The sequence below is a fragment of the Antedon bifida genome, chromosome 5, assembly GCF_963402885.1.
Source record: "Antedon bifida chromosome 5, ecAntBifi1.1, whole genome shotgun sequence".
In the NCBI taxonomy this organism is placed as follows: domain Eukaryota; kingdom Metazoa; phylum Echinodermata; class Crinoidea; order Comatulida; family Antedonidae; genus Antedon; species Antedon bifida.
In genome coordinates this window covers 30,524,953-30,541,493 of record NC_136230.1, presented here as the reverse complement: position 1 = coordinate 30,541,493, position 16,541 = coordinate 30,524,953, and the positions used below count along the sequence as shown (strand labels likewise).

Here is a 16,541-nt window from a genome sequence, read left to right as displayed (position 1 = left end):
GTAGATAATGTTAACAGAACAAAACATTTCTTTATAAACATTATAAATGAAAAAATTAAAATCAATTTATCAAGATTGAAGAAAGGTGAATAATGAAATTAGACGAAAATCATGATAACAAATGTAAAATAAAAAGGTCGAAAATAAAATTTTAAAATATTACTTAAATTGATGAAGGCCGTACAATACAATTAATTAGTTAGTTTAAAACATGGAAAAATGTTCATTATTTCCTTAAACAGTGGACATATTATCTAACAGACGAAGTATCTAAAAGTACTAATTCTTTGTTTTCAGAACAATTGCAAAGGACGCATTTTAATTTGAAGCAACATGGTTTCTCTGACGTACATTATCAATGCAATATATTCGTATGGGTTCGAGAAAACATACAAATATGTTTTTTGTTTAGATTGTAAACATATTTTCATTTCATATCTTGAAGAAATCGAAGATTTTATTTCTTCGGCGTTTTACAAGAAGTTCTAGAGCACATACTTTGCTTAACAAGCTCGTAGTAGCGGATGTTGTGCTACACAACTAATGTAAATTCAAGGTAAAGTATTTGTAATACAATAATTGATAATATCTCTACAAGCAATAGGCCTACACAAAGTCCACCTAATTTAATGAATTTCTAAATACTATCAAGTCTAAGTTGAAATTTAGATCAAAATCAAATCAAGATATCACATAGTGGTTTGCCTCTACTCTTGGATATTGTTTGCGGGAACAAGTTGGCTAAACAAGTATGATGATTAAGTAACTATTATTACGAAGTATCTTTAAAAAGAGCAGATGTTTGCCTTTCTCTGACGTAATTGTAGGCCTACTGAATCAGTAGGCTAGTATAAAGTTGTTGAGAATATTTTGCAATTAAAAAAAGAATAGGCCTAAGTCTGATGTAAAAGTCTGTCTACACTATCAAACTTTATGTGACAAAAAAAATGTGATGTGCCCATATATGGACACGATGATGTCAAACAATTTTGATAATGTAGACAGAGCTTTACGTCTAGAAAAACGAAAAAATAAAGTTTGAAATTGTAAATAGGTCACGTAATAATATAACATTAATATTCTATTAAAGTTATTAAGTGTATTTATGACGCAATCTTCATACCCACGTGGTTGTTTAGATTACGTTGATGAGTAAAGTTAATTACTTAATTAATTACGGTAGTTTCTGTTTTGACAGGATACGTAGATTAATGTTGTTTTAGGGAAGAAAAAACAAAAATAAATCGTACCAACACATAGCATAAGTATCTTATTCTAAAGCTCTGTCTACACTATCAAACTCTATGTGACAAAAAAATGTGATGTGCCCATGGACATGATGATGTCATATCACAACCATATTTGGGCATATCACTACTATATTTGGGAACATCACACCTTTTTGTCAAACTAGTTTGATAGTGTAAACAGAGCTTAAGGTAGACCAAGTACCGATCTCTATTAAAATAACATAGCTTTTTGGGAAGGGGTTTTGTTTGGTAATGTAACATTTCTGACGACAATAACTATCACTAACTTATTCATTAATTTAAGCACGATAGTGTAGGCCCCCGCCATGGAGCTATTCTAATCTAAAATTAGATTAATTCTAATTTTATAGCTCCATGCTGATTCTATTGTTTTCCTGTATATAACTACCATAATTGCTAATTACAAATGTTAGGTAATTTTCTTGAGAATAAACTTATGACGTAACTTTAGAAAATTATAATTAAATTTATATTTTGACAAAAAAGAAAGGAAACTTATCCGCATCCTCTTTCGTTTGTCTCTCGAAATAAACGAGAACATCCTTTATTAATCTCCGCTACTGCAATTGCTTTATTTATAATTATGCTATTTTCTGCTTTGAAAGTTACAATAACGAATTAGGAGTACGGAAGCTGTCACACAACGCGCAGAGTGCAGTGGTAGGTTTATACGCGTTCTCAGGCTTTTCACTCGCAGGGATGAGAGTGAGGAAAATCCAAAAAAAGAGGAAAATACCAACCACATCACATAGACTGGGGGAAGGGGGTCCCCCGTCGGCGCTATTGTAGTTTCGCACCTAAAAGAGAGACTTACGGTCATTCACCGTCGCCGCGCAGTTAAACTGGGTACTCGTGTGTGGACGCAACGACGTACGTAGACACAACGCAAAGTTCACCAATCACAAGCGACATTTTGGATAATCAATCGCGTCGTGATTGGTTAGATTTGATAGATTTGCTTAGGCCTACGTATTTCTGGCGTTGCGTCAAAGTGGGAACCCGGACTTAAGTTGACCAATCACAAGCGCAGTTCAGTTGATCAATCGCGTCGTGATTGGTCAAATACTTCTGTTGCACTCAATCGTGGACCAAGCTTGTTTTTCATTTACTGCGTTTATTAAATAAGTCACAGTAAACTAAAGTACTTAGGCCTATAACCAAACATACATTAGATAATAGTAATGTAATATATTTAATAATAAACTACCTGTATTTTAAAAAATACGAAAATAATATTTCATTACTATTCAACTTGGAAGGGCCATTGACCCACAATTATAACCGTGTTAAAGCTCTTCCTTCCCATACATTACTTTACACTATAAAATAATAAAATGTCATTAGTATTGGAAGTGTATAGATAGGTGTACCCACAAAAGCAAATACATCCAAATCAAATCTTAATCCACACATCCCGTACATATCAATATGGGTGTGTTGAACTGCTGACTAAGCAATTCAATCGAAATACTTTGTTTGTGTATAAGTGGGTATTCGCAGGAATTCTGGTTGGCTGGTGCGTATAATAACATTGTCAGTTCACTTGTACTTGTACTGGACTAGGTAGACACGTGTCATCCAGTCTACACGTCGTTTAAGTATGGGTACATTGTTGATATAAAGTTTGCGGTACACCACGTATATTTGTTCTGAAAAGAACTGTTGAGTTTCTCGACGTTTCGATCAATATGCTTTTCATCAGGAGTGAAAATGAGTACATTATTTTTTACATTATTATACATGCAAACTTCTGGGAAAAATGCTGCTGTTATCAGTCAGTGATTGGATCTCAATTTAAGATACAAAATACATTTAATAACTGATAAATATACCATTTATCAGTTATTGATAAAATTCTATTGATCTGTTATTGATAACATATTATTGATAACTTATTGATAAAATATATTTTCAATTACTGATAACATGCATGATTATTGATAACATAATATAGATATATGTTGTGCAGACTAGATAGACATTTTAATAAAACTTTTTATTTTAAAATATATTACACAATTTATTGAATATTTGCACTTTGATACAAAATAGTGATGAACTATTTCAATATGTGTCAGATATCAGGTGTGATGTGGTCAGTATACTAGACGTTAGGGGTCAGATGTCCGGTGTCGATACGGTCAGTATACCTGATGTCTTCAGACAATCAATTCCACCATGCATCACACAAACTTTTGGGAAGTTGAGACGAACAAGTTGAGTTGCAAACTAAAAAAGAAAGAATTGAAATACATCAGTAGTTAGTGTAGGTTCTAGACAGTGATTTGGCTTAATATTAGTAAGAAGATATACATTTTGGCACACACGGCGTGTCATACATATACTTGGGCTGGAATCTCCCAGAGTGGGTTCTAGGACACCTACCCCCTAGACAGTTACCCCCCGGATGTTTACCACCCGGACAACTACCCCCTTAGGACAACTACCCCCTTAGGACAACTACCCCCCGGACAACTACTCCCCGGACAACTACCCCCTTAGGACAACTACCCCCTTAGGATAACAACCCCCGGGACAACTACCCCCCGGACAACTACCCCCTTAGGACAACTACCCCCTTAGGATAACTATCCCCCGGTCAACTACCTATTATACACTGTTGCAGAGTCAGGTTGTTCCTAGGGGGTAATTGTCCGGGGGGTAGTTGTCCAGGGGGTAGTTGTCCTAAGGGGGTTGTTGTCCTAAGGGGGTAGTTGTCCGGGGGCTATTTGTCCGGGGGGTAGTTGTCCTAAAGGGGTAGTTGTCCAGGTGGTGGTTGTCCGGGGGGGTAGTTTTCCGGGGGGTAAATGTCCAGGGGGTGAATATCCGGATACGCCCAGAGTGTACAGTAATAACTACTTAAAAGAACATTTGAATGATGTCTCACATTTGAAGCGTTCTTTCCTCTGTTGCCTACAATGACAATCACCCTTCCTTTTTGCATGTTCAAGGCGGTCACAGCTGGACATTGGACAAGGTCACCTTCTGGGGAGAATGCTTGGTCAAAGGGAACATTGTAACTGCCAGGAATCTGACCTCTTGCGAAACTGGACACAAACAAATTAAGGAAAATACTGAACAAGTACAGTAATAAAAATGTAATATTAAATATTTGACTAAAGTAACTCAAAATTTGGTTTAATAGAGAATACAGAAACTTTAGTGGTCTCGCATAAAATACACAAGAAATTAATACGTTGTTGGCACCTCATAAAAACCAAACCATACACACTTAAAAAATATAATAATTCTAAACTTTCAAATACCATATCTCTGTATATATTGAAGATATGACTTATGAACGTATACAGTGATACACAAACCAAATCAAAGAATCTGATCTTTAGGCTAATACAAAATTTCTTTGCCATCCGTAGCCTGTGTTTAGACTCAATTTATGGCAATATGCGATTGGCTCATTCAATTTGACAGGTTAATGAGTGTGAACACATATTATAATTATATAAAACTGAAAATGGCTTTATTTATATATTAACAATATAATTGTACACATTATATAATAATACATATTTGCATTCATTATCTTACTTAGTAAGTTTTAATACAAATAATAATTAATAAATTGGAAAGTTGTCAAGCACTATTAAATTAGAAAATTAAACACATCCAAGAAAACAGGAAATAATCTATTAAAGTAAAATGTTTTGAACGTCGTCAATTACAAAGGATACTCTTCACTGCTACGTACATCTACAATCAGTATCATAGGCTTGCCAGATTTCGTCTTCTTTGTCGGGCTGCGAGACACCATTCCGCGGAGTCCGCATAACTCAAGTAGATCCTCTGCTGAAATTCTTGGACTCTTCTCGGATTTCAGCTCTTGTAGGGTCATAGCATCGCGGGACTACAACCATAAACATTAATTACATTACATTACGTTGAGATTAAAAATGTTAATTTGTATGTATTTCATTATCAATTCTTGATTTTATATCTACTGTAGGTCTACTAGATTTCAGCTCTTGTAGGGTCATAGCATCGCGGGACTACAACCATAAACATTAATTACGTTACATTACGTTGAGATTAAAAACGTTAATTTGTATGTACTTCATTATCATTTATTTTATATCTATGTCTACTAATGTGTGTTTATATTTACAATTTATGAATGGGATGATACTTACTAATTCCGAACGTGGAACATCATGACAATCCGTACTGTAGTAGGAGACAGGTTTTATTTGCGAGTAAGCGCTATCAGTTACGTGACCACGAGGAGGATGCGCATGCTGCCGATAAGCGGCGCTTTTCGGGATTCCGCAGAATACTCTTATAGATTCTTTTACGCATCTTTCAATGTCAATTTCTACAAAATAAAAAATTGTATTGTGTAAAGCTCTGTGACAAAAAAAATGTGATGTACCCATATATGGACATGATGATGTCATATCACTACCATATTTGGGCATATCACTACTATATTTGGGAACATCACGCTCTTTTGTCAAACTAGTTTGATAGTGTAGACAGAGCTTTATATCACCATGGAGAAATAAGTTAGGTTTCTCCATGATATTACTGAATGGATGCGATAAAAACGAATGGGAAAGTGGATGTGATGTACTTGCATATTTATTTGCCTTGTTTTCCAAGTTTAAAATTCGAAACTTACTTAAAATATTACTTAACAGGAAAAATTATTTAGTAACTTAATTCACAGCATATGTTAAAAGTATACAATGATAACAAACTGTTAAAATGAACTATGTTAAATTATACAAACTTGATTAAATTTTATTTTGTACACAAACTATATTAAGATAGAGAACTCAAGTTCAAAACACACTTCAACCATAATCCCTATGGTACTGAATTAATTGAGATGTCACATCTGTCTGACAAATATCAATATTTATTTTATAACTATATCTGTACTAACATATACAGGAGACTAATTTTAGAAAACTATATATAAAAAAGTATTAAGAATATTAAAATAAGTTACATTTCGGAAACACGCCGAACGTTTTGCAATTTTTTAAGTAGTTTACTCAAACTCATGTATCTTAATTTTACTATGCTGTCGGAAGTTTGGTAACATTATTCACGACATCACCTTACACCACTTCAGTGTCAATCAAGGACTTACGAAAGTTGGAAAAAAAATCCGTAACAGCAGCTGATATAAACTACATACAAAATTAAAATAACTTACCTGGCATGTCTGAGAACAGCAAGATACATTCATTGAAGCCGCTAGCAAGCAGACCAGACCTCAGCTGCTGTAAGATGGCAACACCGATGCAAAGAGGGAAAGATGAGTTGCCTAGCAACAATGTATCCCACAAATGGAAGAGCTTGTGCAGTGGAAAGACATCTGAAAATTAGAAAAATTTGAAATAATACATAGATCTAATAATTTAAAATAATAATAAAATAATTTAAAATAATAATGAAAGCTTTAAAGTAGATTCTGTTTAAAATGTTATTTTAGGGTTATTACTTACGAGCAAACATGGTCAGGAACCAAGGTATGGCGTACAGTTCAGGTATGAAGCCTATGCTCTCCATGTGGTTGCTAAGCTCTGGGTCATGAAAGGTTATTAGATGTGAAAAAACAGCTAGATATTCTGAAAAAAAAAATACAGATTTGGTATATTAAAATTCTTAAGCTCTGTCCACACTATCAAACTTTATGTGTAAATGTGTGATGTGCCCATATATGGACATGATGTCTTTTTTCGTCAAACTAGTTTGATAGTGTAGACAGAGCTTTAGTAATATTAAAGTCGAGATTTAAAATTAGCAAAATACATACATACTATTAAACATTGTTAATCATCTTTGTAAATACATACCTTGTATAACGGCTGAATTGTCCTTTAAGAAGAATTTGTAGAGATATTTAGGAATAAATGCTGACAAACAGGCATACGCTAAAGCTGTTGAAAACAAACATTTGATCCATTAAAAAATAATAAAGTAATAAAAACTAAAATAATATACACTATTCAACTTCAATCAAATGCAATAGTCTAATCTATGCATAGTCCATTGTGAAAGGATAGATGTACAGTACACTATAACATGTAGTAATAATTGCATCCTAGTAAATAGTCCAATGAAATCTGATAAATCAATGTTAAAATTAATTAAATATATTGGTTTTATTTACTGTATATATAATCTACTGTACCTTCATTGTTAAAATTTAAGAACAAAAACGGCGCACATAGTGAGTCCAGACCTGAATTGACAAAGAATACGAGAAGATATAAATACACTACTTATTGAGAATATGATAATGTATTGTTTGAAGGTTTGCATGGCGTAATCAGTATGTGGTACAAGAATATGAAAAATAAGACAGGTTGATAATTGGTGTAAGGGCTTGGAATAAATGCTGGCTTACCCTGCCAATAGACTAAATCTGGATGCGACACCACCCAAGCCTTCAGAATCCTCTTAAACTTCAAATGTGCCACTGGAGAGGACAACAGCTCAGAGTACTGGTGACATCGAGGGATGTCCACCTCAATCTGACGGTCTGTTGATGTCATGGTGTCCTTATCTATTGCGCAATACTTCTCCATGTAGTCTCCCTTAAAATGAAAGAAACAAGGTCACAAAAAAGAGTACCTAAATTTCTACATCATGCCTATTTGCATAGTAGAGTATGAATAAGGGTTTTCCATAGCATTAAAGTGTATTGAGTATCACATTAATTGTTCTGTGAAAAGGAAGCTGAACAAAATGCATGGAACAGGCTGGGTAATGTGCAGCCGTTCACCCACAGCAAAACTACATCTCCTGTTGTTCTTACCTCAATAATAAGGAGAGCTGCCCAAATCTGGTTCCTAAACAATGGACAACTATCCACCCTGGCTTCTTTGTGGATCTTGTTGACTGTATACGGATAACCTTTCAGAAGGCGCTCATACAGTACTACTCTATGAAACTAAAAACAAAACGTACAGATTTAAACATTTTCATTTCTTTGAAAAATAATATACCAAACTTTATTTGCACTGAAATTAAGTAATACGTCCATTTGATGACGGTAAAGTTAAAGTATGTCATACATACCTGATATTCTATGTCTTTTTCTCTTATGATCAGTGGTAGATTAGCTGTCTCTGATATGCTGTTGTTACTAGTTGAATGTGGCAGTGACCCCATACTTTTTCTATTATAATATAACATACTGATTACTAACATTAATAACAGAAGAAGAGCAGTGATGGATCCAGGATTTTAAAATAGGGGCTCAGAGAACCAAAGTTGTAAAATGAAGTCCTTTACTTAACCAATGTTTTATCTTTTGCATTGTACTCTTTCACAATTGAAATAAATGGAGAAAAATTATAAGTCACTTGATTCAAACTTACATTACACTAATTAATACTAATTATAATAAATAATATGGAGAAAATAAATAAAGACCTATTTTTGTCCGAATAAATAAAATGATATTTATTTGCCTTTCTTTCTTATTCAATACATATAAGTAGAAAAGAAAAGAAAGCCAGAAAACAAGACAATCTTACTCATCCTCAAGAAGTGGGTAGTAGGCTTCTTCGTCAACATTCTGAAGACGTTCTCTCAACTGGTCCAGTGACAGAGGTATAATGGTGTCATCAAATAATGCACTGGTATCTCTTTCTAAACCAAACACGTCACCATCCACAGTAAATACACTAAAAGCATGATAGAATAATTATCAATGTGAATCTACTGTATATGCGGTTATCTCTGAGATTATTGCAAAACATAAATACAACCATAATAAAATGCTATCTTCAAAAATCTTTTTTTGCAGAAGCATGCACATTCCTTAGTTAAATTTGATAAACTATAATATTTATAAAAAAAATAATACCAATGTGCATTATTTATGCAGAAATGCTTCAAAAAAAGAAACAAAATTAAATTACAAAGGTAAATAAAGTTTAATCATCAGTATTAGTGAAAACAAAAATAAATAAAATTCTAAAACATTTTTTTTTAGTTTTTTAGTTCTGGCATGGCAAATGCAAGGTCAGAGGTCAATTTGTGCAACAGCATGCCATGCTACAGACCTGCTACTTATATTGCTACCATGACGATATTGCGCAACAAGTATAGCTCTAAAAAAAATAGTAATTTACATAAATCAATGATAATAAGAATAAAGTTTTGATAAAAATTACAAAAAAAACATTTTGAAAAAAATTACAAAAAACATTTTGACCCATCCACCAGATTGGAGATCTACGTACAATACTGTCAACTCTCCCAATACCGGACACCTTTGGGCTGGCCTAATATATATAGTTTTCCGGAAAGTCCGGTATTCTGAATGTGTTTCTAATGGTAGAAAGGGGACCTTTTGGACCTCGAAAAAAGTCTGGTTTTGGAGAGTTTCCAGAGAGTCCGGTATTGGAAGAGTCCGGTATTGGGAGAGTCCGGTATTGGGAGAGTCTGGTATCTCACCTTGCTACTCCGCATATTGGTGGATGTGACCTTATTAGTGTTTTTTTCTTCAGCTCACTTTCTAAATCTCCTCCAGCTAATCCCCATAAATAATAAACCTCGTCTATTGATCGCATGGCTAAGTGATCAATATCCTCTGTAACAAATAACAGTATTACAATAATAATCAATACTTTTATTAATAAGCATGAACAATGAAGAGTAATAAAAAAGACTTTGAATAAGCCATTTCACAGTTTTAATAAATTTAATCACTTCCATAAAAAAAACCTACAAAAATAATGTTTTCACTCATAAAAAGACAAATTAAATGATTAAATTCAACCCAGCTGGCAGCGAATTTGACAATTTTTGGTCAAAGTGAATAATTATTATGTGACACAGACATTGACATGGCATATTCAACAAACAAATTGTAAAAAAATATTTTTTCAGGGGGACAATATACAGTATCTTTAATAATCAATACTTTTATTATATTTATTCTTATTGATTTATGTAAGCAAATAATGAGTAGAAAGAAAAAGAATACATTTTGATACCTTTATGGTTTGTTTCTATATACTCTTCTAACTCCAGTTTTTCACATCTTATTCCTGTGTATTGGAACATTGTTTTCTGGCTTCTGAAGTCTGCATCTGCTGGCTCAAAACCTTTAAACACTGGGTCTTGTAGGAGCTCACATGGTGTTGGCCTAAAATTAACAAATGAATTAAAACCTGATTTCAAACTAAATAAATTGTAAAAACAAATAATGACAAATCTATTTCAGACATGTCTATTTTCCATTTGAATTCTAAAATATTTTAAATCTCTTCTTTTTTTCTTTTATCAGGATATAACAATCTTATAGTTATATCTTTCTTTATTTTCATTTACCTTTCACTAACAGAAAGTGACAAGCATCGTCTTACAATAGCTTTAAGATTTTCAGGTAACATCTGTAATATAAATAAAATATTATTTCTAAAATATAAAAAATAGTGGATTTCATATAAAACATCATATTTAAATAACACTTAAATTTAAATGAATTGCAAGTTGGTGGTTCACGTGCTTGCCTTCCAATCCCAAGGTCCAGGGTTCAATCCTGACCTAGTGCCAGGGTTTAACTCACGACTCTTTCGACTCCACTCACTAAGCCTCAAATAAGACTTAGTTTATAAGCACGACAAATTATAAAATTGTTTATCCATCCTGAAAATGCAAGTGATGTGTATTAAATTTAAAAAAAAGAAATAATGATGATAATCTCAACTAACCTGAAACTTGTTTTGAGCAGAATGGTCACTAAGAATGTTATCCAACGGGTGTTGTTGTTTGTCACCTTGTTTTCCTAATAATAGCACCTTAGCAATCTGTTGTTGTAAGGTATACGCAGACCACAACTCAAGGCCTAGGCATGCTTCAAGCAGTATCAGGCCTAGGGACCAAACGTCTGGTTTGGGCCCCATGTTTTTGCAAGATTTCTTTTTATCTTCAAAGCTTAAGCTCATTTTGTCTTGTGGTCGGCATACTAGTGGGCCCTTGGCAAGTACCTCTGGTGCTGTGTACTTGGGGTACCTGTGTGGTGAAAAATATCATTTGTTGTTACTAGTAATAAGATTTGATGAAAAACTACTGCTGATAAATTCAAATTTGATTGTTTTTGCTTATATTAGTGCACTGATAGTGGTTAGTAAAGTCTGATTATAAAATTCAACATGTATATTCTTTACCACACATAATCTGGTGTACATCATCTATTGATTTTTTTGCCGTAAGTTGATTTTTTAAAGGCTCGGTTACAATATAAATTGGTTAACTTACCCAATAGGAAATGTAACAGCAGAGCCAGCATCTGTCATGTAATTCATTCCATAGTTACTTAGCTTCACACTTCCCTTTAAAAAAAAAAGAATCATTGAATTAAAAAATATAAATGGCAATGGGTTGGATGTTAAACATCTCTATGATTTTCTGCTCACTGATGGAAAATTACTTGAAGCCTGGTCTACACTAGCAAACTTTACAAATGTTTATTGAAAACTCTAAGTTTGTAAAAGTTTGTCAACTGGTCTACACAGGGCCATAGCCACCAGTACGGTTGGTAAGGTTTCAACCTGACCACTTCTTGACTGAGGCCTTTGACAACCCTGAGATTGTCCCCTTTTCTTGTGAAAACCAGACCACTTTCTTTCTGGTGGCTACATCACTGCCACACAAGCAAACTTTACAAAGTCTTTCCTCAAGTTTGTAAACTAAAGTTTGATAGTGTTGACAGAGCTTAACACAGGCTTACATACATTAGTAAACTTCTTTTCAATTTCATTAAGGATTGTATTAATATGTATAACTGCTTTTTCAATTTTTTGGTTGTTAATTCATACCAAAGTATTTGTTTGCTTACCTTGTCATCCATTAGAATGTTCTTTGGGGAAAGCAATCTGTGGACTATTCCATTTTCATTTAGGAATCTCAATCCATCTAAAATCTCAAAAGCTACTTGTAATATCTGATGATGACTACAAATAAACAATAAAAACATTAGAAATATTGATAGATTCATATTATCTATAATATAATTATATATTATATATATTTTGAATCAGGGAGATGTAAAAAACATTATTTTACATCTCCCTGATTGAATAGGGAGAGCTAGTCATTATAAAAACCTAGAGTAATAGGTGTAGTTTGTACATACTTTGTAGGGGTTTGCTGGCTGTATGTCTGTCGCACATTATCTTCATAATATTCTGTCACAATCATCAGCCTCTCTGAGAAAAATTTAAAATTGGATGTTATTTAATAACTTCATAAAATATGAACATAGAAATGAGTTGATCTGGTCATCTTTGTTGTTTTGTTGTTGTCATTAATTGCCCAGAGTCTAGATAATTTTAATAACAAACACTCAAAGCGCTCTGATCTTTACAAAATAGCGCTATATAAATGTCGCATTATTATCAAATGTCGCATTATCATTATTATATTAAACATAGTTGAAATGAATTGCATGACTTGATTGTGCATATTGCTGTCTGTGTAAATGTTACCCCAATAAAATAAGTGTTTTTCTAGTGCCAATCTATTTTTTACATTATTTTTCAAGTTTTAGGTGGGGGTGATGTGGAGAGGATTTAGTTCCCTTATCATTAACTTACCATGTTTGCCTCTTATGACCTCTATATATTGGCATAAACGTGGATGAATAATGGTCTTTAAGTACTGAAAACGTCCATATATTTTTATTGAATTTGGCGTAAGGGGTAGCCCATCAGATCCACATTGATCATGGGCATGTGAGGCAGCACAGAAGGTGGAAACACCAAGAGACGCTGAGCCTAACGCCTGCATTCTGAAAGAAAAAAACAATTTAAAAAATGACCCACTAATCATTTCAATGTTAGCTCTGCTAAGTATGTTGTTGTTGCATAGAAAAAAGTAAATTAATATTGTTTTCATTAAAAGTCTTCTTTCCAATGTGATTCAATGAATTTTATGCACCACCACCCAACTTGCTTAACTAGGCTCTGTCTACCCCGCACTGGGCTAATAAGCAGGTGACCCATCCAGCCAGCAGGAGTCGGTTGGGGACGAGTCTAATACTAGTACTAAGGAAGTAGTGAGAAGGACCAGTGTAGGCTAGTCTAGCTCCGTCTAGGCCTAGCTAATACTTTAATAGTAGGCCTACTACGCCTAGCATAACTTTTTCTCGTATTACTTCATAAATTTTACGTTTAAATAGGTGACATAGAATAAATTATTAATACTAAACAGCTTGAGTATTTTAATATACACATACATCGAATGCTTTCAACGTCAAAGACACCAAATTTCATTAATTTCATCCGGTCTTTTCGCCGTCGATGGGCGCTTCCATGTTTGTTGTTGTAATGATTGATGAGGGCGTTCTTTGTTTTGTAGTATTGAACTTTGAACTTGGAACAGGGAATTACCGGTACACGTTGTTTGGTCTCGTTTTCTCTCTAAATATAGTAATAAGACTGATTGTAAGAACATATTTTGGTATTTTTATCGGAATGTTAGTTGTTTTTCTAATATTTTATGCAATCAAATATATTATGTGTTAACTAGCCTAAATGTATATGTAATATTATTAACTTTTTGCTAGAGTAAGCCTCGACTGCTTTCTTTTCTCTAGCAAAAAGGATGGCATACTGCACATTCCACTCACTGCAAGATGTCACTTCAGTGGGGTGGCTATAATAATCGAGCCAGCACAGCCACAGATATGTCGTGGAAAAGCCTTGCTACTAGGCTTTAGACTGTTTGGCTTTTTACCAATCTGATTGATCTTCCATCTAATCTACCTACTTTTCAGGTTTTTATTGCGGTCTGCTGCAAGAAGACTGAACCTAAGAAGTATGGCAAGTGCAGAAGTAAAGCAAAGACTAGAACAAAGATCACGGGAGGCAGATCAACTGATAGCACAGTTGAAACAACAAGTGGACAACCTGAGAACATGTGCAGGTAGTGTGACAAAATATCTTTTGCAATATTATTTAATTCTTTTGATTGTAACTGTTGTTATTGAATTGCTAACATGTTTTTTTTTATTTTCTAGTTGCAGCATCTGGTGGTAGCTCATTAGAAAAAGAAAATGCTGATCTGCGGTTGAAAGTTGACAGTCTGAAGGCAAAGTTAATTGATTTGGAAGAAAGAAATGGGTGTGCGTATAACAACCCACAAATTTGTCTGGTCTTTATAGTATAATAGATTTTAAACAATCTAAAATCAGTGGTTTGTAATTAGTTTCATTATTGCATTTTAGTATAATAATTTTACTAATTGGCAATTTATTGCACAGTTGTATACAAATTACTTTTCAGGATTTCTCACAACAAAATTGGTAATTTAACACCATTGTAATCAAACTTTGCTTAAACTTGTTTATTTATAGCGGTGCAAGTCAGTCTACCGAATGTAAAAGTTAATCCTGCACCAACTGTTACCTCACCAGTTGCTAAAGAACAGCCTCCGGTTGTAGCCCAGCCTGAGAAGGCAGCAGAAGCAAAACCAAAGAAAGAGAAGAAAGGTACAGTCAACATTATATTAGCTTGATTGGTGGTAAAATTAAAAGTATTACTAAATCTAAACCATTAATTGTTATTTTTTTACAATTATAGAAAAGAAAGGTGGTGGAAAGCCTCAAGAAAAGAAAGAAGATGTTCCCGTAACGATATCAATGATGGATCTTAGAATCGGCAAAATAGTAGATGTGAAAAAGCACCCTGATGCAGACTCATTGTATGTTGAAGTGATTGAATGCGGTGAACAAGTTCCCCGGACTGTAGTCTCCGGGCTAGTGAAGCATGTACCTATTGAAGAGGTGAGAAACTGCTGAGGTTGCTAGCTTGAATGGGATGGGCAAACACTGATATATAAAATGCAGGGCCGTAGCCACCAGTATGGTTGGTAAGGTTTCAACCTGACCACTTTTTCAAAGAGGCCTTTGACAACCCAGTGGTTTAAACAGAGACTGTACCCTTTTCTTGCAAAAACCGCACCACTTTATTTCTTATGGCTACATCACTGAAATGTACAGTAACTACAATACGAAGTGTCAACCAACATCGTACAGTTCAATGTAAAGTACTAGCTTTCTCTCATCTTTTAGATGCAAGACCGTACCGTAATTATTTGCTGTAATTTAAAACCAGCTAAGATGCGTGGAATTCTAAGCCAAGCAATGGTGATGTGTGCAAGTGGTGATACAATAGAATTGATCACTCCCCCTGCTGGAAGTGTTCCAGGCGATCGAATAAGCTTTGATGGTTATCCTCGTAAGTTACAAATATTAAAAATTTTTATTGCAACTAAAATTAATTAACTAATAAACTAAGTCTCATTTGAGGCTTAGGGAGTGGAGTTGAAAGATTTGCGAGTTACAACCCTGGCATTAGGTCAGGATTGAACCTTAGGATTGGAAGGCACGCATGTTAACCACCAAGCTACAGCTCCACTACCTGTGACAACCCTGGCACTAGGTCAGAATTTGGGCACATCAAACTAGTTTAATAGTGTAGACAGAGCTTAATAAACTCTAATTATTTCTGTTTTTTACAGTTGGTGATTTTCCACCTCAAATGAACCCAAAGAAGAAGATTTGTGAACAGATTCTGGCAGATCTATTCACAGACGAGAACAAAGTAGCGACTTATAAGGGAGTTCCCTGGAAAGTTGAAGGAAAAGGGATCTGTGTAGCACCAACGATGGCCAAGACCAAAATCAAATAAACAATCACAAATATGTATTTAGTATTCCACTATATCTGTTATCTTCTATATTATTTTTGTTTGTATGTAGTAGATATTAATATTATTTCTTCATTCATATCTGCAGTAAAAATAAATAAAATTAAAGTTTAAAAAAAATCAAATTCCTACGATTGAAGATATACTGATGAAGACACTACAGTTGTGTTTGGATGTATACGGTTCAGTATTCTACACATTTTAGTGGTTTTTGCATGCTTTTGTGGTTATTTTTAGTAATTTTCCTAAAATTGATGCTTTTTTTGTACATTTCTTGTTGGAAGTGTGGTGAGATTCTTAATCTTCAACTACACAAATTACCATTTGTCTAATATATCTGCTAGTAGATAATATCTCATATTATTAATTAATACAGTACTGTATTATATTTCCTCTTCTGAATAAATAACATTTAAATGAACAGAAAACAAACATGTTTGTATCATTTGATAATGTTTTTATTGCACACATTACAATGTAACAAAAGAACAGAATACATTTTACATGCTTATCACATGAACCCAAAACATGCAGCCAAGACCACACGCCGCTGCCCCTAAAACCAGGCAGTTCA

General features: G+C 33.9%; 3 protein-coding genes across 5 annotated transcripts in view; 2 read left to right on the top strand and 1 right to left on the bottom strand.

The window, feature by feature from the left end:
* Positions 1–1,377, top strand: part of LOC144843626 (uncharacterized) — a 61,065-nt gene extending 59,688 nt beyond the window's left edge. Inside the window, exon 15 of the transcript XR_013612269.1 lies at positions 1,267–1,377. The gene's annotated coding sequence lies outside the window, so the exon portion shown is untranslated. The remainder of the gene's footprint in view (positions 1–1,266) is intronic.
* A 1,073-nt stretch (positions 1,378–2,450) lies between these two features.
* On the bottom strand, positions 2,451–13,580 carry LOC144843622 (TBC domain-containing protein kinase-like protein). 2 transcript variants are annotated; one of them, XM_078700491.1, is made up of 21 exons: positions 13,495–13,580; positions 12,854–13,047; positions 12,394–12,466; positions 12,097–12,211; positions 11,517–11,590; positions 10,970–11,270; positions 10,587–10,648; positions 10,250–10,401; positions 9,708–9,843; positions 8,783–8,932; positions 8,322–8,421; positions 8,059–8,193; positions 7,648–7,837; positions 7,432–7,482; positions 7,094–7,177; positions 6,743–6,865; positions 6,451–6,612; positions 5,420–5,601; positions 4,964–5,136; positions 4,159–4,318; positions 2,451–3,500 (listed from the first exon to the last, which is right to left on the bottom strand). In XM_078700491.1, the coding sequence occupies exons 2-21, from the start codon at positions 13,044–13,046 to the stop codon at positions 3,390–3,392; spliced, it is 2,727 nt and encodes a 908-aa protein (XP_078556617.1). In that variant the 5' UTR covers position 13,047; positions 13,495–13,580; the 3' UTR covers positions 2,451–3,389. The 2 variants fall into 2 exon arrangements, with proteins under 2 accessions (XP_078556617.1, XP_078556618.1); XM_078700492.1 differs by lacking the exon at positions 7,432–7,482.
* Positions 13,581–13,593: 13 nt separating this feature from the next.
* On the top strand, positions 13,594–16,393 carry LOC144843611 (aminoacyl tRNA synthase complex-interacting multifunctional protein 1-like). Of its 2 annotated transcripts, none has more exons than XM_078700478.1 (7): positions 13,594–13,702; positions 14,035–14,183; positions 14,278–14,382; positions 14,614–14,748; positions 14,840–15,042; positions 15,331–15,496; positions 15,780–16,393. In XM_078700478.1, exons 2-7 carry the CDS (start codon positions 14,078–14,080, stop codon positions 15,947–15,949), a joined length of 885 nt encoding a protein of 294 aa, XP_078556604.1. In that variant the 5' UTR covers positions 13,594–13,702; positions 14,035–14,077; the 3' UTR covers positions 15,950–16,393. The 2 variants fall into 2 exon arrangements, with proteins under 2 accessions (XP_078556604.1, XP_078556603.1); XM_078700477.1 differs by having other exon boundaries at positions 13,644–13,734.
* Positions 16,394–16,541: the final 148 nt, after the last annotated feature.